General features: G+C 54.6%; 1 protein-coding gene across 11 annotated transcripts in view; it reads right to left on the bottom strand.

The window, feature by feature from the left end:
• The window catches only part of HDAC5 (histone deacetylase 5), a 45,566-nt gene that overhangs the window by 6,386 nt on the left and 14,857 nt on the right, over window positions 1-24,323 (bottom strand). For 4 of the 11 annotated variants that reach the window (XM_055387987.2, XM_063706383.1, XM_063706384.1 and 1 more), the window contains 12 exons: window positions 8,971-9,230; window positions 8,710-8,881; window positions 8,488-8,602; window positions 8,074-8,204; window positions 7,779-7,925; window positions 7,570-7,682; window positions 7,098-7,229; window positions 6,668-6,890; window positions 3,775-3,986; window positions 2,800-3,084; window positions 1,885-2,050; window positions 334-467 (listed from right to left, as the gene is read on the bottom strand). In XM_055387987.2, coding sequence (XP_055243962.1) covers window positions 334-467; window positions 1,885-2,050; window positions 2,800-3,084; window positions 3,775-3,986; window positions 6,668-6,890; window positions 7,098-7,229; window positions 7,570-7,682; window positions 7,779-7,925; window positions 8,074-8,204; window positions 8,488-8,602; window positions 8,710-8,881; window positions 8,971-9,230 — 2,090 coding nt within the window. Of the gene's footprint in view, window positions 1-333; window positions 468-1,884; window positions 2,051-2,799; window positions 3,085-3,774; window positions 3,987-6,667; window positions 6,891-7,097; window positions 7,230-7,569; window positions 7,683-7,778; window positions 7,926-8,073; window positions 8,205-8,487; window positions 8,603-8,709; window positions 8,882-8,970; window positions 9,231-18,430; window positions 18,481-24,323 lie in introns of all 11 variants that reach the window. The other 7 variants (XM_063706388.1, XM_063706389.1, XM_063706385.1 and 4 more) reach the window with 4 other exon arrangements.

Raw genomic sequence — 24,323 nt, 5'->3', positions numbered from 1 at the left:
TAAGAGGGGTCACACAAAGGCACAGCTCTCTCAGAGCCTCTCTGCCCCATAGCCAGGGCACACAGAGCCACTTCCTGGCCTCAGGAGATCCAAATATTTTCAGAAAGTAGATCCTGGCTCCGTCATGACCTTACTCCCGGATCCTCCCCCACTCAGCTGGGGACCATGGGGGAAAACAGGCTGCAAGGGATGGAACAGGGGGTGGTGGGAGAACTGGCCCCGAAGTCTGGGGCTAAAGAGAGGATGAGGAAGAAGCATGAAGAGAGGCTTATCTAACAGGGAAACAAAGGCTGGATTTAAGTTGAGAGCCAGAAGAAGGAGGGGCTCCCTTACCTCGCACTTGCTAAGCAGGCCTGTCTCCTGCAGCCGGGACCAGATGCTCTGGATCCGGCCAGCATGCTCAGGGTGCACGTGTGTGTTCCCGCACATGCACTGGTGCTTTAGCATGAACGTGTCGTAGACCACACCTGGGCCACAGACCTATGTGTCAGCCAGCACTGCTCTGGGCCCAGGATCCCAGCCTGGCTACCATGATCCTCAGCAGGGCTCATGGAGCTGTCTCCAACCCCCAGGTCCAAACACCTCCCCATGGCCACCGCAGCCACCCTGCCACAAACCTGCCCCCTCTCCTCTCCAGCTTTTTTTTTTTTTTTTCTTTGAAACAGGGTCTCACTCTGTCACCCAGGCTGGAGTGGAGTGTGTAGTGGTGCTATCATGGCTCACTGCAGCCTCAACCACTGCCCCCACCACCCTGGGCTCAAGCGATCCTCCCACCTCAGCGTTCTGAGTAGCTGGGACTATAGGCACTACCACACCTAGCTTTCTTTTTGTTTTTTTTGAGACAGAGTCTCGCTCTGTCGGCCAGGTCCAGTGGCACGATCTCGGCTCACTGCAACCTCTGCCTCCTGGGCTCAAGCAATTCTCCTGCCTCAGCCTCCCGAGTAGCTGGGATTACAGGCATGTGCCACCACGCCTGGCTAATTTTTGTATTTTTAGTAGAGATGGGGTTTTACCATGTTGGCCAGGCTGGTCTCGAACTCCTGACCTCAGGTAATCCACCCACCTCAGCCTCCTAAAGTGCTGGGATTACAGGCGTGAGCCACTGCACCCAACCTATTTTTTATTTTTTATTTTAAAGAGACGGGGTCTCACTATGTTGCTCACGTTGGTCTCAAACCCTGGGCTCAAGTGATCCTCCCACCTTGGCCTCCCAAAATGCTGGGATTACAGGTGTGAGCCACTGCACCTGGCCTTTCCTCTCCAGCCTTTGCCCCCTCTTGACTCCTCCTGAAATTCCTTTGCTCCATTATTGCCTGTCAGAAGCTTCCCTGCTCCTCAAGCCCCAGTAAGGCTGCCCTGGACACTCGCATGAGTCTGATCTCTGCCAGCTGTGCCTCCTCAGCTGCACCCTTCTCACGGCACCTTCTGCTTTCCCCCTCCTGCCAAACCCCTGTGTCTTACTCTCCACTGGTGATACAGGGCCACCCTCAGGCACGTCTGTGTCCCCCCAGAGCCCAGCCTGTGGCAGCTTCATAGAGAAGAGGACTCTGGTCTCATCCCAGACCTCACAGGGAGAAGGAAGGGAAGATAGAAGGTCAGGGCCCAACAGGGACAGCAGGCTCTCTCTACCCAGCACTTCAGGCTGTGGGGCAGTCCTTCCTTCAGCGGGGTGAGAAAGATGCTACCCACTCTCCCGGCTGAGGCAGAAGGCCCTGCCACTACCATGAACAGCTCTGGGGTACAGGGAGAGAACGAAGGCCTGTGTCCCCTCCTTTCAGGGTGCCTAAGGGGCCCCAGCAGCCTCTTCCCCCTGCCATGGGGCAGACACCACACACAGGCCCTCTGGTGCCTGGTAGAAGGACCTAACAGTTGGTGGGGGCTCACCTGTGGTGAAGAGGTGCTTGACGGGCTGGTCTGGGGGGCTCTTCATGCCCCCAGGGGCAGCAGGGGAGGACTGGGTACGGCCCAGGGCCTGGTGGGGCACAGTGGCCAGGCTGAGGGGCGCCTGGTACACCTGCAAAGGCTGCAGCGGCTGGGCATCTGAGAACAGCTGGAGGGGAGGAGAATGGGAGGGGGCCTGGGTCAGACTCAGCCAGGACAGGGGTGAGGGCAGGCCCTGTCAGGGCCTCCAGTGGGGCCCCAATCCAGCCCTTTTCTTCCAAGTCTCCTCCTTCCCCCACCTCCTCCCACTTGCTCCCTCCAGGGACAGGAGACACATCTCCTCTGAGACGGGGAGGGATGGGGGAGACGTGATGAGTCACATCAAAGAGTAGCATTGAGGTAAGAGGCTGGGAGGGGTGGGGGCGGGGGCGGGGTGGGGGCGGGATGAGTCAGGCCCAGAGGGCTCGGCTGTGTCCGCAATGAATGGAGTGCCAGCTAGGCGCGAGGCAGACAGTAGTAACAGCAGGGGCGTGTGTGTACACACACGCACAGGCACGCACAGGGACCGACGCACAGCCGGCCCTACGCGGGCAGAAACGCAGATACACACAGGCCACGTGTGCACACGTGCACACCCGCGCATGCACACACAGACACACAAGCAGAGAGGCAGGCCAGTATCACAGACACAGGGAGGGAACTGGCAGCCTAGGACAGACACAGCTCTGAGATCAACACAAACAGCTCCCCCTTCTCCCCACCGGCCTCCTTCCCACTCCCCTTTTGCTCTCTACAGAAAGCTGCTCCTGCACAGCCTGGAAACTGCAGATGGGGGAGAGGAAAAGACAAGGGCAGAGGCAGGGGTGGAGAAAGACAGAGGGGTGGTGACCAAGGACTGGGACCAGGGACGGGGCTCACTTTTTTGTAACCAGCACCAGGCTCCTCCAAGTCGGGCCCCTCCTCAGCACCACTCTCGCCCTCCTCGTCCTTAACCTGGATGCAATCCTCCTCCTCCTCCCCATCCTCTTCCTCGTCCTCCTCCTCCAGGTCTTCCTGTGTGCTCTCACTCTCTGTGGAGCCCTCCCGGGGCATGGTCAGGGCTCCCTCCCCCAGCAAGGCCTCCTGCTGCTCCGTCAGCTCCTCCTCTGTCTCCTCAGGGTGGGTGGTGGGCTGCCTGGGCAGCTCCCCTGTCTTGGTGAGGATCTGATAACAGAATATGGGGGCACATCAGCTGGGAGTTGGGGAGCAGCTGTGCAGCCTATAACCCAGAACAGTCTATCCTTCCCTCCCTCCCTTCTTCCAGGTAGAGCTTCTATGTGAGTTAGAAAAAGGCGAGGTAGCTCCTCTGAGAAGAGGACGTTTTTTTTTTTTTGAGACAGAGTCTCCCACTGTTGCCCAGTCTGACATGCAGTGGCACGATCTCGGCTCACTGCAACCTCCGCCTTCCAAATTCAAGCGATTCTCCTGCCTCAGCCTCCCCAGTGACTGGGGTTACAGGCACACGCCACCACGCCCAGCTAATTTTTGTTTGTTTTTTTGAGACAGTCTCACTCTTGTCACCCAGGCTGCAGTGCAATGGTGCGATCTGGGCTCAGTGCAACCTCCATCTCCCAGGTTCAAGCAATTCTCCTGCCTCAGCCTCCCGAGTAGCTGGGATTATAGGTGCCTACCACCACGCCTGGCTAATTTTTGTATTTTTAGTAGAGACAGGGTTTCACCATGTTGGCCAGGCTGGTCTCGAACTCCTGACCTCAGGCGATCTGCCCACCTCGGCCTCCCAATCAGGCGCAAGCCACCGTGTCTGGCCTGAAAGGAGGACTTTTCTGCCAGCCTGGTACTCTCCTGTGTCCTGCCCCCACCACAGCCCCAGGCCATTCACCTTTCCAGGCTCACCTTGCCCAGCTGTAGCTGCTGCTGCTTCTGCTTCTCCAGGAACTGCTGGTGCTGTTGTTGCATGACCAGCTGCTGCAGGGCCTGGGGACTCTGCGGCAGCGGTGAGGACTGAGTGCGGCTCAGGGGCCGATGCCGCGGGAGCTTGCCTACCGTCCGCATGCTGGTGGCCACACGTTCACCCGTCACTAGTGGGGACTGCCCGTGGAGTGGCACTATGGAGTTGGGGGTGATGACTAAGCACCATTGTCAGGGCACCTGACTGCCCTCCCACCGACCCTGCATCTTGCCCCCATAACCCCCTCTGGAATATCACCACCTATATACTCAGGAAAAACCCTGGGGGACCTGAAGCACCCTCCACCCAAACCTGAGCTCCATTCTTCCTCTTCCCCATGAATGAAGAGTTTCACAGCTCTAAGGTACCACCTCCAGCAAGCCTTCCTGGATTCACCATCTTTTCCCTTCGATTTCCTTAACTGAATAAACTGAGTATACATGTAGTCTTGAGCCCTCTGAGCGAACAACGACTTGTTCTCCCCAAGTGCAACAAGGCCTCCCTGATCATGGACCCCGTGGATCCCGCCAGGCTAGGAAGCCCTAGGGCCAGGATCATGTATCTTTCAAGCAGAACCTCTTCTGGTGCCAGGGCTCTTTAGACAGCCCTGGTACTTAAGGGCTGTCTAAAGTTGTGCTGTCTAGTCCCATAGCTACTAGTTACATGTGACTGCTGAGCCCTTGCACACAGCCTATCTAAACTGAAATGTGATATAAGTGTGAAGTATACACTAGATTTCAAAGACTTAGTATGAAACAAAAACCAAAATATCTCATTGGTAACTGCATATTGGCCAGGCACAGTGGCTCACACCTGTAATCCCAGCACTTTGGGAGTCCAAGGCGGGGGGATGGCTTGAGCCCAGGAGTTCAAGACCAACCTGGGCAGCTGGGTGCGGTGGCTCACACCCGTAATCCCAGCGCTTTGGGAGGCCAAGGCAGGTGGATCACTTGAGGTCAGGAGTTCAAGACCAACTTGGCCAACATGGTGAAACCCCGTCTCTACTAAAAATACAAAAATTAGGCCAGGCGCAGTGGCTCACGCCTGTAATTCCAACACTTTGGGAGGCCAAGGCGGGTGGACCATCTGAGGTCAGGAGTTCAAGACCAGCCTGGCCAACGTGGTGAAACTTCTTCTCTAATAAAAATACAAAAAATTAGCCAGGCATGGTGGCACATGCCTGTAATCCCAGCTACTTGGGAGGCTGAGGCAGGAGAATCACTTGAACTCGAGAGGCAGAGGTTGCAGTGAGCCAAGATCTTGCCACTGCACTCCAGCCTGGGCAACAAGAGTGAAACTTCATCTCAAAAAAAAAAATAATAAATTAGCTGGGTGTGGTGGCACACGCCCGTAGTCTTAACTACTCAGGAGGCTGAAGCAAAAGAACCGCTTGAAGCTTGAACCCAGGAGGTGGAGGGTGCAGTGAACAGAGATCCTGCTACTGCACTCCAGCCTGGGCAACAAAGTGAGATTCTGTCTCAAAAAAAAAAAAAAAAAAAAAAAAAAAAAAAAAAAAAAAGGATGGGCATGGCGGCTCACACCTGTAATCCCAGCACTTTGGGAGGCCGAGGCGAACGGATCACCTGAGGTCAGGAGTTTGAGACCAGCCTGGCCAAGATGGTGAAACCCCAGCTCTATTAAAAATACAAAAATTAGCCAGGCGCGGTGGCAGGCGCCTATAATCCCAGCTACTTGGGAGGCTGAGGCAGGAGAATTGCTTGAACCCGGGAGGCAGAGGTTGCAGTGAGCCAAGATCACGCCACTGCACTCTTGCTTGGGCAACAGAGCAAGACTCAGTCTCGAAAAAAAGACCAGCCTGGGTAACATAGCAAGATCCTGTCTCTACAAAAATTAAAAAATAGAAAGAATAACTGCATATGTATTACAGAAATTATAATATTCTGGATATAATGAGTTAAATATATGTGGTGAAATTAATTCCACTTGCTTCTCTTTTTTTTGAGACAGAGTCTCGCTCTGTTGCCCAGGCTCGGGTGCAATGGAGCGATCTCGGCTCACTGCAACCTCCGCCTCCTGGGTTCAAGCAATTTTCCTGCCTCAGCCTCCCGAGTAGCTGGGATTACAGGTGCCCGCCACCACGCCCAGCTAATTTTTGTATTTTTAGTAGAGATGGGATTTCACCATGTTGGCCAGGCTGGTCTCAAGCTCCTGACCTCAAGTGATCCACCTGCCTTGGCCTCCAAAGTGCCGGGCTCACAGGCTTGAGCCACCATGTATGGCTCCACTTGCTTCTTTTAATTTTTTTATTTTTTTGAGACGGAGTCTCGTGCTCTGTGCCCCAGGCTGGAGTGCAGTGGCACGATCTCGGCTCACTGCAAGCTCCGCCTCCCAGGTTCACACCATTCTCCTGCCTCAGCCTCCTGAGTAGCTGGGACTACAGGTGCCCACCACCACGCCCGGCTAATTTTTTGTATTTTTAGTAGAGACGGAGTTTCACCATGTTAGCCAGAATGGTCTCAATCTCCTGACCTCGTGATCCACCCGCCTCAGCCTCCCAAAATGCTGGGATTTCAGGCGTGATCCACCGCGCCCGGCCTTCTTTTTACATTTTTTAATGTGGATGCTAGAAATTACGTATGTAGATTGTGTTATGTTTCTACTGAACAACACTGCTCTGGGATGTGAACGCCAAGATGGCAGCAGATTTTGTCAAGAACAGTGCCTGGCATCCTGTAGGTATCCCATGTTTCCAGAATGTGGAAGAAATCACTGATGCTGTTGATTCTGCTAAGGGGAACTGTGACAGGGTTGGAGAGTATCCCTGACAGTTGGTCCTGACCTTAGCCCCCTCCCTTGCACAGCTACCTGTCCACTCACCAGCAATGAGGGTGCTCTGCTGCCGGGCCTGCTCCAGCAACAGCACATGCTGCAGCAGGGAGGCATGCCCGTGGGGGCTCCCGTCGCCCTCCAGTGCCACGCCCAGCAGGCAGCCAGGAATAGAGGATGTGCTCATGAACTTGCCGGTCAGTGTGCCACCCTGCCGCAGGGACTGGAGGGCCTGCCTCTCGGCCTCCTGCTGTGTCGACAGCTTCGGGGAGGCCTGGGGGGTGAAGGGAGGGGCTTATACAGCCTCAGTCCTGCCAACTTTGGACTAGCATCCCCATCTACCCACTATCTACCCCCCAAGCTCTGGGTAGGGCCAACAGATCTCCCTTAGGGCCTTAGAAGGGGAAAACCCCAGCTGGGGGCATGCAGGACCTGTGACCTCAACACCAGAGGGAAGATGGGGTATATGGCCTGTACTTACAGTGAGGTGTGAGTTGGTGACAGTGACCGTGGCCTGCAGCCCTAGGGAGATGTTGGGCAGAGAAGGAGACGTGTAGAGGCTGAACTGGTTGGGGGAGCTGTCCAGAGGGAGGGCTCGGTGCTGAGGGAGCATCTGGGGAGCAGTCAGAAGAGACAGGCATGAGAGTGCGCAAAGGGGAGGCAACAAGGGAGGGCAACCTGGGGCCAAGGCCAAGGTCTCTGAATGGTGCCCAGTTCCCTCTACCCTGAGCTCCCACTGAGGGAGACTGAGCCATCAGGGCTCTTCATAGTCCTGTGGGACAAATTCCCCTTCCATGCAATTAAGTCCAAGCAAGGATCTTCCAGCCTATTCATGTGGGCAGAGAGGTCTCTGCTGGGCACTCAGGCAGACAGACTGGAAGGAGCTGCACTCTTTCTTCCACGGGAATGAGCAACTCTGTCCCCGCCCCACCAGCCCCCAGCCAGGCCTGTACCTCAGTGGGGATGTTGGGGACTGAGCCAGTAAAGCCATTCTCAGCGATGGTGCTGTGGGAGCTGTTGGGAGAGCTGGGGCCGGAGCCGGGTGCGCTGTTACACACGGACGACGCTATAGGAGAAGTGGCTGTCACCTGGGCCTGCTCTGAACTACCCCCGACCCCCGATTCCCAGACCCTCAGAACAGGTACATGAGAGCAGCCCTTACCCCCAGGCCCGGCACCTGTGATCTCAACAGCTCTCTTCTTAAAGGTGCTAATAACAGTCCCATCCTTGCGACGCAGAAGGGGACTGCTTCTCCGCTCGGCCACCTTCTGTTTTAGCCTTGAACGCACTTTCAGGTTGGGTTCGGAGGCTGGAGAGAAGGTAACCGAGGTTCAGATACGCGCACAGCAGCACACATCTGCAGCTGAGCCCACTGGGGTCAGGGCTGACACTGCCACAAGCCCACCTCTGCCTCCCAGGAGCCATATTCTGGGAGGCCAGGTGGGGGACTCACTCACCTGTTTTGCGGAGGGGGAAGTCGTCTCGACTGTCGTAGGGCCCAGGCAAAGGCAGTTTGTAGGAGGGAGGCGTCCCAGGGGGGCCGCTCTGGGGAGGGGAACTCTGGTCCAAAGAAGCATGGTGGGCTCCCCTGGGGTGGGGGGGGTGGGGATGGAAGCAGATCTAGGTTATCACCCAGTCTGCTGGACCTGCCACCTGGCAATCTACATTTATGAAAAATCGTTTGTATATAGGAAGAGGACATGGATCTTGGGGAAGGAATGAGGAAATAAACCAGGGATGGGGGTCCTGTCTCTAAGGAGAGATTGCAGGGCCCGTATATGGGCACGGGGAAGAAGCCCCTTGCCATCCTATAGCCAGGCAGCCCCTGAGCGGCTCACCTATGCCCACCCATGCCTGCCCAGGGCCATTACCAGCATTTGGGGTGCTGTGGGAGGGAATGGTTGAGGCCGCCTGGTGTGGGCTCCTTTGACTTCGACAAGAGGAATTCCTGGAGCCTCAGCTTTACCTCGGTGCTGGCAATGGCACCTGCAGGACAGGGCACAACTGACCTGGCTGCTTGGGGCCAGACCCCCCATGGCAGGGGCAGGCATCACGGGCGGGGCCCTACGAGGTCCCAGGAGGCCCTGCCTTACTCTCTTTGCTCTTCTCCTTGTTCCGCAGGATGAGCAGCTGCTGCTCCAGCCGCTGCTTCTCCAGCTCTTCCTGCCGCTGCTGCTCCCGCTGCCGCTGCTGCTCCAGCTCCTGTTGCCGCTTGGCTGCCAGCATCTCCTGCTGCTGCTTGGCTGCCAGCATCTCCTGCTGCTGCTGCAGGGGCATGGGAACGGAGGCACAAGTGAGCCAGGCCCGGGCGGGGGTCGGAGGTCTGGGCGGCCCCCCGCACCCCCCTCGCTCACCTTGAGGTGCTTCTGCAACTGGACCTCATGCTGCCTTGTCAGGTGGTCATGCTGTTTCTGGAACTCAGCGAACAGGAGCTGCTTCTGCAGCTGCTGCTGCTGCTTGAGCGCCAGGAGCTCCTGCTGCAGTTGCTGCTCCCGCAGTGTGGGGTCCACAGAGCCCACCAGAGCCCCCCGTAGCTCCACAGGGCTGGGGCTGCCTCCACCCCCACCCCCCATGGAACTGGGCATGGCTCTTGGCAGCACCGGCTTCACCTCCACTGCGGGCAGAAGAGACAGGAAGGAGTTAGTGGGCCCAGCCCCAGACTCCAGTCATGCCTGAGGCCCAAAGGCTACCACGCAGGATTCTAGGAGACCCAAAGAGAACAGAGACAGAGAGGAAGTCAAATCCCTCTGCTCCATGGATGCAACATTTTACCTTAATTAAATGAGGCTGAAGCCATGAACTTCAATAGGAAAATATAGGCTGAGCACGGTGGCTCACACCTGTAATCTCAGGTTAGTTTGGGAGGCTGAGGCAGGCAGATCACCTGAGGCCAGGAGTTTGAGACCAGCCTGGTCAACATGATGAAACCCCCTCACTACTAAAAATACAAAAATTATTTGGGCGTGATGGTGCACACCTGTAATCCCAGCCACTCAGATGGCTGAGGCATGGGAATCTCTTGAATCCCGGGAGGCGGAGGTTGCAGTGAGCCAAGATCATGCAACTGCACTCTAGCCTGGGTGACAGAGCAAGACTGTCTCCGGAAAAAAAAAAAAAGGGGGGGGGGGGGAGGCCGGGCGCGGTGACTCTTGCCTGTAATCCCAGCACTTTGGGAGGCTGAGGCGGGCAGATCACGAGGTCAGGAGATCAAGACCATCCTGACTAACATGGTGAAACCCTGTCTCTACTAAAAACAAAAAAAATTAGCTGGGCGTGGTGGCACATGCCTGTAGTCCCAGCTACTCGGGAGGCTGAGGCAGGAGAATCGCTTGAACTCTGGAGGTGGAGGTTGCAGTGAGCCAAGATCGCACCACTGCACTCCAGCCTGGGCGACAGAGCGAGCCTCCATCTCAAAAAAATAAAGAAAATGTGCATAAGCATGAAGCTGTACCTGACAGATTGTGACTACTTGACGCATTTTATGTATCTGTGTGTGTGTGTATATATATGTGTGTACGTGTGTGTGTATTTATCTCTCTACCTATATATATATATCAGAGACAAGGTCTTGCTCTGTCGCCCAGGCTGGAATGCAATGGCATGATCATGGCTCATGACAGCCTTGACCTCAAGCACCCTCCCACCTCAGCTTCCCAAGTAGCAGGGACTACAGGAGCATGCCAATGCACCAGGCTAATTTTTAAATTTTTAGTAGAGACAGGGTCTCACTATGTTGCCCAGGCTGAATTAAACTCCTAGGCTCAAGCGATCCTCCCACCTCAGCCTCCCAAAGTGCTGGGATTATAGGCGTGAGCCACTGCCCAGCCTTCAACACATAATATTATCATTGATAGTCAACATCTCTGGGCATTTTACAATGACTCATTTAAATGTCACGGTTACCTATGACTTAGATGCTATTATTACCCCATTTTACTGATGAGGAAACTGAGGTTTAGAGAAGTAGCAACCAGACACAGCTAGGTGATCCAATAACTAGAATATGAGTCCAAATCCTAAGCTTTTAACCACTGTGCCCGCTCCCATTTCTCAACACCGTGCCCCATGCAAAGCCTCATACTAGAAGAGAAACTGAGGCACAGAGGTTGGTTCTAGGACTGACAGTGCCCTTGGTAACCCCAGGAGAGGCTGGTGGAGACCTTCTGGATATCTCTACCCTCTGTCCCCTTCTGGGGCCTCATCCCTATCTGGGGCAGACTGGGCAGGAGGGAGAGGCTGTGGGAATGGGGGTGGGGTGGGAACAGGAGGCCTCAGGGAAAGGGGGTGCAGGGCTGCACCAAGCCAGGGACAGGAGGGGGCTGGGAGTCAGACTCGCTTCCTTTGCTGGATTATCTCCTTTCAACAGTTTTATTGTAATTACCCTGAAAATGCCGCTATATATAGAGTGAGCCAAACAGCAGCTGTGCCTGGGGGGAGGGGGAATAAGAGGATGGGCGGGCAGGCAGCAGGGAGGAGGTGGGAGGAGGAGACAGGAAAGGAAAGGGAATCAGACAGGAAGAAGGATAACAGCAGGGGGAGGGCAGGAGCTTCGGCAGAGATCTCAGAACTCTGGTCTTAGGGAGAACCGGCTGGGGAGAGGAAGGCTGCTGGGGAGGGGAAGGCAGTGGAGGGCCTGCTGGGTTCCAAGACCTTGGGTCCAGTCCCCACATGGACAATGGGCCGAGTGGCTCAGGGAGTGCACGAAGTTCCAATGGGCTTATGGGAAGGCTAGGTCTCCACTTCTTTGTACCTACACAAGGTTCTCAGGTCACTGCATGTCACTCCTCACCACTGCCCTGTGGTTGCCAGGACAACTGGGCAAACACCACACCAGCAGGGAGCCCCAAGCCCAGCCCAAGCCCCACAAAGCCTCCAGCCAGGAAGGGGAAGGCAGGATACCACTGCCTGGGAAGGCGGAAGTGAGAGAGGCAGGGCCAACCCATTCCTGTTTCTCTTCTACTTCTTTCTCCAAAGAAAGCCCTCACTCTCCTCGCTACAGCCCAGGGAGGTCACGAGGGGCTGGGAAGACTCCTGTGGCAAAGTGGCCCACTCCAGCCCAGGCCTGAGAAAAAAGGACCCCGAAATCCTTCTGGCTACCAGTATCTTCTGCCCTCATGAGCTGGCCTCTCTCCAGACCACCCCCCAGCATTAAGAGGCGAGAGAGGGAAAAAAAAAAAAAACAAAAAACAAGTTTTGTTTTTTTTTTTTGAGACGGAGTTTCGCTCTTGTCATCCAGGCTGGAGTGCAGTGGCACAATCTCGGCTCACTGCAACCTCTGCCTCCTGGGTTCAAGCAGTTTTCCTGCCTCAGTCCCGCAAGTAGCTGGGATTACAGGCACCCGCCACCACGCTCAGCTAATTTTTTTGTATTTTTAGTAGACACGAGGTTTCACCATGTTGGCCATGCTGGTCTCAAACTCTTGACCTCAGGTGATCCACTTGCCTCGGCCTCCCAAAGGGCTGGGATTACAGGCGTGAGCCACTGCCCCTGGCCTTTTTTTTAGATGGAGTCTCACTGCAACCTCCACCTCCTGGGTTCAAGCAATTCTCCTGCCTCAGCCTCCCAAGCAGCTGGGATTACAGGCGCCCACCACCAGGCCTAGCTAATTTTTGTATTTTTAGTAGAAACGGGGTTTCACCATGTAGGTCAGGCTGGTCTCGAACTCCTGACCTCAGGTGATCCACCCGCCTCGGCCTCCCAAAGTGCTGGGATTACAGGCATGAGTGACCACACCCAGCCGAACAATTTTTAAAGAGAGGGAGGTGGGAGGTAGGAGGTGGCAAAGGGTGGGCTAAGAGAGGCCCCCACACCTGTTTAGATGGGTCTGGATCTCTCCAGAGAACCTAGCACTGAATGGGTGTCACCAAGGCAGGAGCAAGGCCTGCTGGAGGCCGAGGCCAAGGCCATGCCACCCGCATGCCTGGAGTATGGCCTCTGGAACCCCTTGCAGGCAGGGTGGGGTGGGAGAAGGTAAAGGCTGAGCATGATGTAGCAGTCCCCACCAGCCTCTTCTCCCCCAAGCATGGTTGGGAACATTCCTCTGTGGTTTTCCCGCCAGCCGTACTGACGACTCTGTGGCCACAAGGCCAGAGCCACATGTGCAGAAGTGGCCAGATGTGGCCAGAGGGTGGGGTTACACATACTCATCTTCATTCCCAACCCATGTCCTGCCCCAGCACCAGGAGAAAGGGTCCTTAGAAACTGCAGAAGGCCTTCCTGGAGGTAACTAGCCACAGCCCATGATGGTGGCAAGGAAATGGCAGCCAGCTCAGGTCTCCCCAGCCCGTGAAGTACTCAGCAAGGCCCTGAGCTGGCCGGAGGGTTATCTGTTCTTAGTCAAGCCTGGCTTGGCCCGTGGCACTCTGATCACTCAGCCAAGCGATGGACAGCCGTCAACCTGCTGCTCCCGGCAATGCCGGGGTTGTAGGAGCCGGATTCCAGCCTGCCTGCCCAGGGAAGGGCAGCGGTCCAAGCACTCCTGGCTCCCAGCAGATAACCCTGCCTAGGGCTGGAACTGTCGCCAGCAGTACTGGCTTCCCTTGCAGGAGCCCTGCAGAGAGCACATGGGCTCAGGCAAGGGGAATCTCCCACCAGCCTGTCACTGCCACTGCAGCAGCAGAGATGTTAGGCCCGGAGCTGCAGTGGGAACCACAGCCCTATTGGTATGCAGGTGGCAGGGCAGGCAGAGGGCTCTGCCATGCAGCCTCGTTCCCATGCAAACAGGAAGCACAGGCGACTCCAGAATATTAATTTGCAGGACCTGCAGGGACTGGGTGACATGCAGCACCTCAGGGGTTTGCCAGGTAGCAACCTGCTCCACCCAAAGTGGAAGGGGCCATGGCTACTCTGCCTGAGTCAGGGAAAGGAGGGGCATGGAGCCCCATGAATAGAGTCTGCCCAGGCACAGACCCTGGAGCCTGGTGGGCCCTGCACTCTCTCAAGGATCTGTGCCCTCTGCCAGCCTGGCATGAGCAGAGCAGGTGGCAGCAGCTGCCATCAGCACCAAGCACCTGGAAGGGGAAGTGGTTGTGTCATGATAGGAAGAGGCTCTTGGCCGCCTCCTGGTGGACTAGGAAGGCTGGGGAACCTCTGGGAAAAGAAGAGGATAGACAGGCCCGGGGCGTGGTGGCCAGTTACCCAGGGCAGTCTCTTAAAAAAAGGGAACCTGGGCCAGGCGCAGTGGCTCATGCCTGTAATCCCAGCAGTTTGGGAGGCTGAGGCGGGCGGATCACCTGAAGTCAGGAGTTCAAGACCAGCCTGGCCAACGTGGCAAAACCCCATCTCTACTAAAAAATACAAAGATTAGTTGGGTGCGGTAGCGGGCACTTGTAATCCCAGCTACTCAGGAGGCTGAGGCAGGGAGAGTTGTTTGAACCCAGGAGGCAGAGGTTGCAATGAGCCCAGATCATGCCACTGCACTCTAGCCTGGGTGATAGAGCGAGACTCTATCTAAAAAAAAAAAAAAAAGAGGGTAGACGAAGGGACACTGTTCCCTAAGAGGACAGGCCAAGAGCTCTGGCTAGCAAAGAGCCCCACTGAAAGGCCAGGGAGAGCCAAGCGTGATGGCTGTAATCCCAGCACTTTGGGAGTCCGAGGCGGGTGGATCACTTGAGGTCAGGAGTTCAAGACCAGCCTGGCCAACATGGAAAAACCCCATCTTTACTAAAATTACAAAATTAGCCGGGTGTGGTGATGCATGCCTGTAATCCCAGCTACTCGGGAGGCTGAGGCAGGAAAATCACTTGAACCCGGGAGGCAGAGGTTGCAGTGAGCCAAGATCGCGACATTGCACTCCAGCCTGGGCAACAAGAGTGAAACTCTGTCTCAAAAAGAAAAAAATGAAAAGAAAAGAAAGCCAGGGAAAGGGTCACAGGGGAGGACAAGGACCTGGGTCCTTCCCTCACCTGCCAGGACTTCACTCTGATGGGAATCGAGAGGCCAGTAGAGCCGCCTCCTGCAGAGGTCAGAGGCAAGGCTCTGGGGGAAAGCCTTGGGCCCCCCGCACCCAGCTCTATACTTTCCTCTTTCCCAGCACTGAGAACCATCCTTCTCCTGGGAGTGGTGGCCTCAGTAACAAGCAGCAGCACCATCCTGACCTCTGGTTTTCTGCAGGGCTGACCACCCTGCCTCCATGGGAAGTCCCAGCCTGGGTTGCTGAGTGGGTGGGGCTGTGTGTGTTTCTTTTTTTCCTTTTTTTATTTTTGAGACGGAGTCTCGCTCTGTTGCCCAGGCTGGAATGCAGTGGCGCGATCTCGTCTCACTGCAAGCTCCGCCTTCCAGGTTCACGCCATTCTCCTGCCTCAGCCTCCTGAGTAGCTGGGACTACAGGCACCCGCCACCACGCCCAGCTAATTTTTTGTATTTTTAGTAGAGACGGGGTTTCACCGTGTTAGCCAGGGTGGTCTCAATCTCCTGACCTCGTGATCTGCCCACCTCAGCCTCCCAAAGTGCCAGGATTACCAGCGTGAGCCACCGTGCCTGGCCTTGGGGCTGTGTGTTTCTAGCCATGCGAGGGGCTGGAAAAATAGCAAGCTGTGGCTCAGGAGCTGCCCTGCCCAGCTCACGAGCACAAGTGGCCATGGGCAGTGCACCACCTGAGTGACACTTCTTTCCCATCCCGCTGGGTCTGCCTCCTCTTCAGGAACCCCATCAGCCCAGTGGGGACTTCTGTGGTAGATTCTTCAGGCAGCATGAGGGAGAGCCTGGTCCTCTGGGGGAGATGATGTAGGTGCTCGTGGGGCAACCCCTGAGACTACTGCCACCACAGCCTTAGTCTAAAAAAACGGTGTCCAGGCAAAGAGACACTGCCTCCAAATAGACAAGTGGCTCTGGGCCATGAGGCACAGGTTTTAGCAGTGCCTTGGAAACAAGAATTCACAATAAAAAACAGATCTAGCTTCCCAAGAGCAAGGCCAAGCCTTCTGCCTGCTCTGAACACACCATGAGCTGCACCCCAGGTCCAAGCCCCCTCTCAGAGACAACATCTCCAACTCAAAAATCCCTGTGACAAGAACCCTGGCCAGCAAGGAAATGGGAACTATAGTTCCCCCTAGAGAAGCCCTGGGGGGAGGGAGCTGGCACAGTGTGGACCTGCCTGGCAGACCCAAGACGCTTAGCATCTAGCTCTAAAACACCCTGCTCCATAAAATAAATATAAAAATAAGGCCAGGCACAGTGGTTCATGCCTGTAATCCCAGCACTTTGAGAGGCCAAGGCGGGCAGATCACGAGGTCAGGAGTTTGAGACCAGCCTGGCCAACATGGTGAAACCCTGTCTCTACTAAAGATACAAAAAAAAAAACAACCAAAAAAAATTAGCTGGGCATGGTGGCCCACACCTGTAATCCCAGCTACTCGGGCAGCTGAGGCAGAAGAATCTCTTGAACCCAGGAGGTGGAGGTTGCAATGAGCTGAGATCGCACCATTGCACTCCAGCCTGGGCAACAACAGGGAGAGACTCCGTCTCAAAATAAATAAATAAATACATACATACATACATAATTTTTTTTTCTTTTTTTTTGAGACGGAGTCTCGCTCTGTTGCCAGGCTGGAGTGCAGTGGCGTGATCTCGGCTCACTGCAACCTCCGCCTTCTGGGTTCAAGCGATTCTCCTGCCTCAGCCTCCTGAGTAGCTGGGACTACAGGCGTGTGCCACCACACCCACCTAATTTTTTGTATTTTTAGGTAGAGACGGGGTTTCACCATGTTGGTCAGGATGATCTCAATCTCTTGACCTCATGATCCGCCCGCCTCAGCCTCCCAAAGTGCTGGGATTACAGGCGTGAGCCACTGCGCCCGGCCTAAAATAAAATTAATTTTTAAAAAGACCCTGCTCCAGCCGGGCACAGTGGCTCATGCCTGTAATCCCAGCATTTTGGGAGGCTGAGACAGGCAGATCATGAGGTCAGGAGATCAAGACCACCCTGGCTAACACGGTGAAACACCGTCTCTACTAAAAACACAAAAAATTAGCTGGGTGTGGTGGCAGGCCTGTATTCTCAGCTACTTGGGAGGCTGAGGGGCTGAGGCAGGAGAATGGCATGAACCCGGGAGGTGGAGCTTGCAGTGAGCCAAGATCACACCACTGCACTCCAGCCTTGGCGACAGAGCAAGACTCCGTCTCAAAAAAAAAAAAAAAAAAAAAAAAAAGACCTTGCTCCAGGAGCCACCAGCCCCAGAAAGCTAGGAGGAGGGGAGGGGACCCAAGGGGCGTAGAGTACAAGGCATGGGGCATTATTACGCTGTTTGGAATGTCTGTCTATACATAACATAAATGAGGTTCGTGCAGATACTCCCTGGATCTGAGGAGCTGCCTTCACAAGAGGAGAGAGTGAAAGGGACCTCGGAGGTCATCTGTTTCAATACCCTCAAGACACAGGTGAGGAAACCAAGCCTCTTAGAGACTGCTCTGCAGATGATCCTACCAGCTAAGCAGCAGCAAAAACAGGGATCTGAACCCAGGTGTCCTGACTCCTGGCACAGGCAGGTTCCCTCTGAACACACACGTGTGCAGTCTGGCTCCCATGTGGGGTGTCCTATGTGCTCAGTGTAAGCCAGCCCTGGGACAGGTGAGGGTCTCAAAAACAATAAAGAGGAGATGAGGTAGGGGGAGGGGGGCAGGGAAGGATGTACAGGGGCTGGTGTTCAACTTTGTTCCTGAGCCCCCTTCTCTCCTTGGGCTAAAATCCCCTCAGGGAGGAAGATCACAGACCAAGTGGTCCTCAGTATTTACAGAAAACAAAGCCTCCTCTCACAACCCCAGGAGGCCCCCGAGGCTAGAATGGTTCCTGTGCTCTAGGAGCACAAACTGTGGACGCGCACTGACAGGCCCAGCACTTAAGGCTGTGTAGGTGGCATATTGCACATGGGCTCTCGTCTGAAGGGGTGAGTTGGGGCTGACATCTAGCCCAAGCTCCAATCGCCAGGCCATGCACACTGGCATGAGGACGTATCTACCCAGAAGAAGGGCCACCTTTTTAAAATCTGCACAAAAGAAGCTTTTATGTGGATTAGCAACGTTCCTACCCAGAGACCTAAGTTCAAATTCCAGCTCTCACTTACTCTGTGACCTTGGGCAGGTTCCCTTTTTCTTTTTTTCTGACAGAGTCTCGCTCTGTTGCTAGGCTGGCGTAGTGCAGTGGTGCAATCTTGGCTCACTGCAACCTCCACCTCCCGGGTTCAAGTGATTCTCCTGCCTCAGCCTCCTGAGTAGCTGGGACTACAGGCATGTGCCACCACACCCAGCTAATTTTTGTATTTTTAGTAGAGACGGAGTTTCACCATGTTGGCCAGGATGGTCTCCATCTCTTGACCTCGTGATCCGCCTGCCTCGGCCTCCCAAAGTGTTGGGATTACAGGCATGAGCCATATGCTCGGCCAGGTTCTCTCTTTTTTTTTTTTTTTTTGGAGACAGTCTCTCTGTTGTCCAGCTGGAGTGCGGTGGGGTGGGGTGATCTCGGGTCACTGCAACCTCCACCTCCTGGGTTCAAGCGATTCTCCTGCCTCAGCCTCCCAAGTAGCTGGGACTACAGGCACATGCCACCACACCTGGCTAATCATTTGTATTCTTAGTAGAGACAGGGTTTCACCGTGTTAGCCAGGATGGTCTCTATCTCCCGACCTCAGCTGATCCACCCACCTCAGCCTCCCAAAGTGCTGGGATTACAGGCTTGAGCTACCGCCCCCGGCCCAGGTTCCCTTTATTTAAGAGACAGCCCTAGGTAACTGGCCTACCCTAGAGGGCAGAATCTCCCACCAGCACCCAGGCCCTCAGGACCTCCCTCACCAGGCGGGGGAGTCAGCAGCTTCTAATTACCTTGTTCTGTCTCTTGGAGATTGGGGAAAAGCTCTTGTTCCTGTCCTGGCCTGAGGGAGTTTGGAAGGAGGCGGAGAACAACATTTCACACCCTGAGCCCATGACGCTGTGACACCGATGACCCCTCCCCACCAAGGACAGTTTCCCATGATCTATTTCTGTGCTCTTGTGTGACTAGTGAGGCCAATTTAGGCTCAACAGGTTCTACCACAATTCAGATACTATTTCCACATAGGCAAGCTGGGTCTGACTCTCACCTAGCAATTTTCACAATTCCTTAAGTAACACAAGTGAACACACATCACGTAGTGGTTGAGAGCAAGGGCTCTGGAGTGAGAGGACGCTGGGGTTCAATTCAGGCACTCCCCTTCCTAGGGCAAGACACAGGGCACCACCCTGCACTCCATGCAGGCATCTGTAAACTGGAAGGCAGAACAGCACCCAACACCCAGGGTAGTTAGGCTCGGGAGAATGTACGCGGAGGAGCTTGGCACAGGGCCTGGGAAGATCAAGAGGTGCCAGGCAGGGCTATTATTAATGGCTCCTCATATTTTTTGTGTCCTGAACTCTTTTGGCAATCTAGTGAAGCCTGTGGACCACTTCTCAGAATGGTTTTTTCTTTTCTTTTTTTTTTTTGAGACGTAGTTTCGCTCTTTTTGCCCAGGCTGGAGTACAATGGCATGATCTCAGCTCACTGCAATCCCTGCCTCCCAAGTTCAAGCGATTCTCCTGCCTCAGCCTCCCAAGTAGCTGGGATTACAGGCATACGCCACCATGCCCGGCTAATTTTGTATTTTTAGTAGAGATGGGGTTTCACCACGTTGGCCAGGCTGGTTTCGAAGCCCTGACCTCAGGTGATCCGCCTGCCTCGGCCTCCCAAAGTGCTGGAATTATACGCGTGAGCCACCATGCCTGGCCTTCTCAGGATGTTTCTGAAGTGTATAAAATCGGCTGGGTGCAGTGGCTCACACCTGTAATCCCAGCACTTTGGGACCCCGAGGTGGGCAGATCACTTGAGGTCAGGATTTCAAGACCAGCCTGGCCAACGTGGTGAAACCCCATCTCTACTAAACATATAAAAATTACCCAGGCATGGTCTCACATACTCGGGAGACTGAGGCAGGAGAATCACTTGAACCCAGAGGCGGAGGTTGCAGTGAGCTGAGATTGCACTACTACACTCCAGCCTGGGCAACAGAGCGAGACTCTGTCTCAAAAAAAAATTAAAAAAATAAATAAAAAATAAAGTGCATAAAATGAAATACTTAAGAATTCCCAAATCTTTTAAGTGGGGCCAACTTCACAGACCACCTGGATTCTAAGGGTGCCAGCCTCAGACTCCCACCAGAGGGAAGTCTTAGCACTCATTTCAGACTGTCTGAATGTCACTCTGCAGTCCTGTCACAAACAAAGCCCTTCTTGTGGGTCCCACACAACACAAACCCATGCAGCCAGCGGCTGGGTGTCAATGCCAGAGGAGGAATCTCTGAGAGCAGCTTCCTTCCCACTCCCACACTTCCAGGCCATCTCACCTGCCTCGCTACCTCCAGGAAGGGCCACTCTGTGCTCTTGGCTCAGGCCACAGTTGTGGGATCCCTTTTGTCCCTCAAAAACATTACTTAGCACAGATAAGCACAAGTTTTGGGCCTTGCTCTCGGGGCCCCCAGCTGCAAGCAGTCCAAAATTCTTCCCTGGGCTCCAACCTCACTGAGCCCCACTGCAGGTGACACCTCTCTCCCCAGTTCTATTCCACATCCTTCTGGGTTGAGGACATGGGAGGCCCTAAGCCCCTCTTCCCACAAAGCAGACGCAATGTGAAACTGACCTCAGAGACCCTTAGAGTGTCAGGGAAGGAAAGGCCTGAAGACCAGCAACTCAATTCCCCCTGTTTTCAGAGGAGGAAAGTGAGGCCAGAGAAGGAAGAGACTTGTCCAAGGTCACCTGGAAAGGAGATGGAGGACCCAGGGCTTAATCCCAGCTCTTCTGGCTCTCTGTCTGCTCCCCACTAAAAAACAGAAGGGGAAACACTAAGGCCCGGTCTCAAACTGAATGAGAGATGCAATAAGGGGCCAAACTCTGTATTAAGGATCCAGAGGTCTAGACAAGGGCACCTGGTTGGTCCCCAGAACATCTGAGCCCAGGGGTGCAGGGGAGAATGGGATCAAGTGCAGGGAACCCCCAGAAACCTTGAGGCAGACTGTGACTCTGAAGGACCTTAAGCTTGGGATGCAGAGCCCTGATGGAAGGCACAAAACATCTCTCACTGGTGCAAATAGAGTTAGTAGTCGATCCTGGGATGCTCTCTGGAGGAGAAGTAGACTCACATTTCCCAGTCCAGCCATTTCTGGCATATACCTGGATACAAAGCTACAGGCAAGTAAAAGGCACACTAACCATTCAAAGTCTGCAGCTATTGCTAGGACTGTTTGCTCCACACCTGGGGTGGAATGGCAGGGGCTCCAGAGCAGATCTGCCTCCACTCCCTAAGCACAGCACAGCCCTGGGTGTCCAGCAGGGCACCCTGCCCACCTGGCTGCTTGCCATAATCCCCCATTCCACTGGGGTTTAGACACCTGCTCCCTGGCAGCTGGAAACATCCTCTCTCCTGACTGACAGGCGGCTGGGAGTTGGATTCACCTCTTTCTAGGGCGACAGCCTCCCTCCTCCTGTATAGGCCCTTCTCCCAGGAGTCCCAAGACCCACTAAGGCCTTCCAGGGATGCTGATGACATCCACTGGCTGACTGCTGGGCCCTGTGACCCATGTCCACACAGCTCTTACTCCAAGGATGGGCTCAGTCTACTCACATCAGAATCACCTGAGACATGAGTTTAAATCACTGGTTCCTGGGCTGCCCTACAGAATCCAAACCTTTGTTGGGGGGCAGGGTGTCAAGGCCTGAGAATCTGCATTTTAATACGCTCCCTTGGTTAATTTTGATGCGACGAAAAGTTTGAGAACCACTGCCTCACAGGGTCCCCAGGCTGCCTCTTGCCAACCTGACAGCTGTTACAGCTGTGTGCATGGACACAGTTAATCTGATTTCCTGTCTGGCAGCTGTGTGGCAGGGAAGGGACAGCTGAGGGTCTCAAAAACAAGAAGAGGGGATGAGGCAGGGGGAGGGGGACACAGGAGGTTGTATGGGGGCTGGTGTTCAACTTTATTCCTGAGCCCCTTCTCTCCTTGGGCTAAAATCCCCACAGTGAGGAAGATCACAGACCAAGTGATCCTCAGTATTTACAGAAAACAAAGCCTCCTCTCACAACCCCAGGAGGCCCCCCAGGCCAGAATGGTTCCTGTGCTCTAGGAGCACAAACTGTGGACGCGCACTGACAGGCCCAGCACTTAAGGCTGTGTAGGTGGCATATTGCACATGGGCTCTCGTCTAAAGGGGTGAGTTGGGGCTGACATCTAGCCCAAGCTCCAATCGCCAGGCCATGCACACTGGCATGAGGACGTATCTACCCAGAAGAGGGCCACCTTTTAAAAATCTGCACAAAAGAAGCTTTTTTTTTTTTTGAGGCAAAGTCTTGCTCTTGTTGCCCAGGCTGGAGTGCAATGGCGCAATCTCGGCTCACCGCAACCTCTGCCTCCCAGGTTCAAGCGATTCTCCTGCCTCAGCCTCCCAAGTAGCTAGGATTACAGGCATGCGCCACCACGTCAGCTAATTTTTTGTATTTTTAGTAGAGACGGGGTTTCTCCATGTTGGTCAGGCTGGTCTCAAACTCCCAACCTCATGTGATCCGCCCACCTGGGCCTCCCAAAGTGCTGGGATTCCAGGTGTGAGCCACCGAGCCCGGCCAAAAGTAGCTTTTATGTGGATTAGCAGTGGTCCTACCCAGACACCTGAGTTCAAATTCCAGCTCTCACTTACTCTGTGACCTTGGGCAGGTTCCCTTTTTTTAAGAGATAGGGTCTTGTTATAGCGCCCAGGCTGGAATGCAGTTATCATGGCTCATTGCAGCCTCAAAGTCCTGGGCTCAGGCAATCCTCCTGCCTCAGCCTCCTGAGTAGCTAGAACTACAGGTGCATGCTACTGTGCCTGGTAAATTTTTTTTTTTTTTACATTTTTTTGTAGAGATAGGGTCTGGCTATGCTGCGCAGGCTGGTCTCAAACTCCTGGCCTGAAGTGATCTTCCTCCCTCAGGCTTCCAAAGTGCTGGGATTACAGGTATGAGCTACCATGTCCAGTAAGTTCCTTAACCTCTCTGAGCCTTCTCAATTGTACACCACAGCTATCAACACTTTCCTAAAACAGATATGGCAAGGGCCGGGCGTGGTGGCTCACGCCTGCAATCCCAACACTGTGGGGAGGCTGAGGCAGGCGGATCACGAGGACAGGAGTTCGAGACCAGCCTGGCCAACACAGTGAAAACCCATCTCTACCAAAAATACAAAAATTAGCCAGGCACGGTGGCGTGTGCCTGTAGTCCCAGCTAGTCGGGAGGCTGAGGCAGGAGAATCGCTTGAACCCAGGAGGTGGAGGCTGTGGTGACCCGAGATCATGCCACTGTACTCCAGCCTGGGCAAAAGAGGGAGACTCCGTATCAAAAAAAAAAAAAAGGCAGGGAAAGTACCTGATAGCCTTGTCACTCAGTGCATTATAATAGTTCCACTCTCACTCCTGAGTCTTGCACTTCTTACCCTCCCGGCACTACATACCTATACACACAGCCAAACCCAGAAAGACTGAAGAGCACGAACACGAATATCCAGGGAAAGCCCTAAGACCAAACCTGGACCCCATGGCACTTCCCAGTGTCCATAGCATTCCTTCCTGGCACAAGCAGGATTCACACCCTCCCTCCATGGGAAAAGCAGACTCCTCCTCCATGCCATCTCATAAAGTCCTGCGTATTGTCTGGGCATCAGCTCCACCCAGTACAAGACAAAGGGGAATCCAGGGCCCACATAAGGGAGGCAGAGAATTCCCCACCTCTGTGTCCTTGAGAATCCCATACTAGAGTTCAAACTCCCAGGCTCCCCAAGCCAGAAACAAGCTGGGATGATGGTGGTGCCCACTGTGCACTGGGGGGCTGTGGTAGGGTGGCCAGTCAGAGACCCCATCCATCAAGGAAGACCTCTGATCGCTAAGAGCAGATGCTGAGATCCGCCCCACTCTTTAAGCAAGAACAGCAGACTGCCCCTGTCCTTCGGTAGGCTAAGGCTCTGTCTTACCCGCTGGGGTGACTCACTAAAGCTGTCTCTATTCACCCAGAGGTCCAGACCCCAGAATAGAGCCCAGGAATCCTGCCAGCAATTCTGGACTCCAGCCCTCCCCATGCGACATTCATTCATCCATGTGCCAGGCACTGTGCTAGGTGCTGGGCAATGGCAACAACCAAGACAGCCCAGAGAGCAAAGGCTATCCCTAAAATAGGGTTCTAAAGATGCTGCTGGAGGTGGCAGGCAGGCACCACCCTCGAAAGACCCTTGCCCCAACCCCTTGGGCTTGGGAGACCTGCGCAACTCACACTGTCCAAAGAAGCTTCCCTGGACACCTGCTTTTTCAGCCATAGGATCTTGCATCCTGTCTGGAGACCGATCAAGAGATGGGGAGGGGGGTGGGGAGGGAAACACCAGGCTGCCTGGGCCCTCATGGCCGTGTTTATCCGGGGTGGATTTTTTTTAACCCAAAGGTTAAAGTGTTTCTATTTGAAACATCTATTTACATTCCAGAGTCCAAAAAAAAAAAAAAAAAACAAGGCTGCCGAGCTCCAGGCCTATATCTGTCCCTAGCCGCGTCACAGACACAGCATCAGAGCTGCGCAGGGGGAACATTCTTAGCCCTCTCCCCGAGCCGCTGAGGTGACTCACGCCTCCCTCCTGCCAGCATGGACCAAGCCACCACTCTGAAGGCCAGCCAGCGTTGGGGGTGGAGTGGGGAGACAGGG

This window comes from Gorilla gorilla, chromosome 4 (genome assembly GCF_029281585.2).
Source record: "Gorilla gorilla gorilla isolate KB3781 chromosome 4, NHGRI_mGorGor1-v2.1_pri, whole genome shotgun sequence".
Lineage (NCBI taxonomy): Eukaryota > Metazoa > Chordata > Mammalia > Primates > Hominidae > Gorilla > Gorilla gorilla.
Note: the sequence above shows the minus strand (reverse complement) of the source record. Positions and strands in the feature narration are given on the sequence as shown.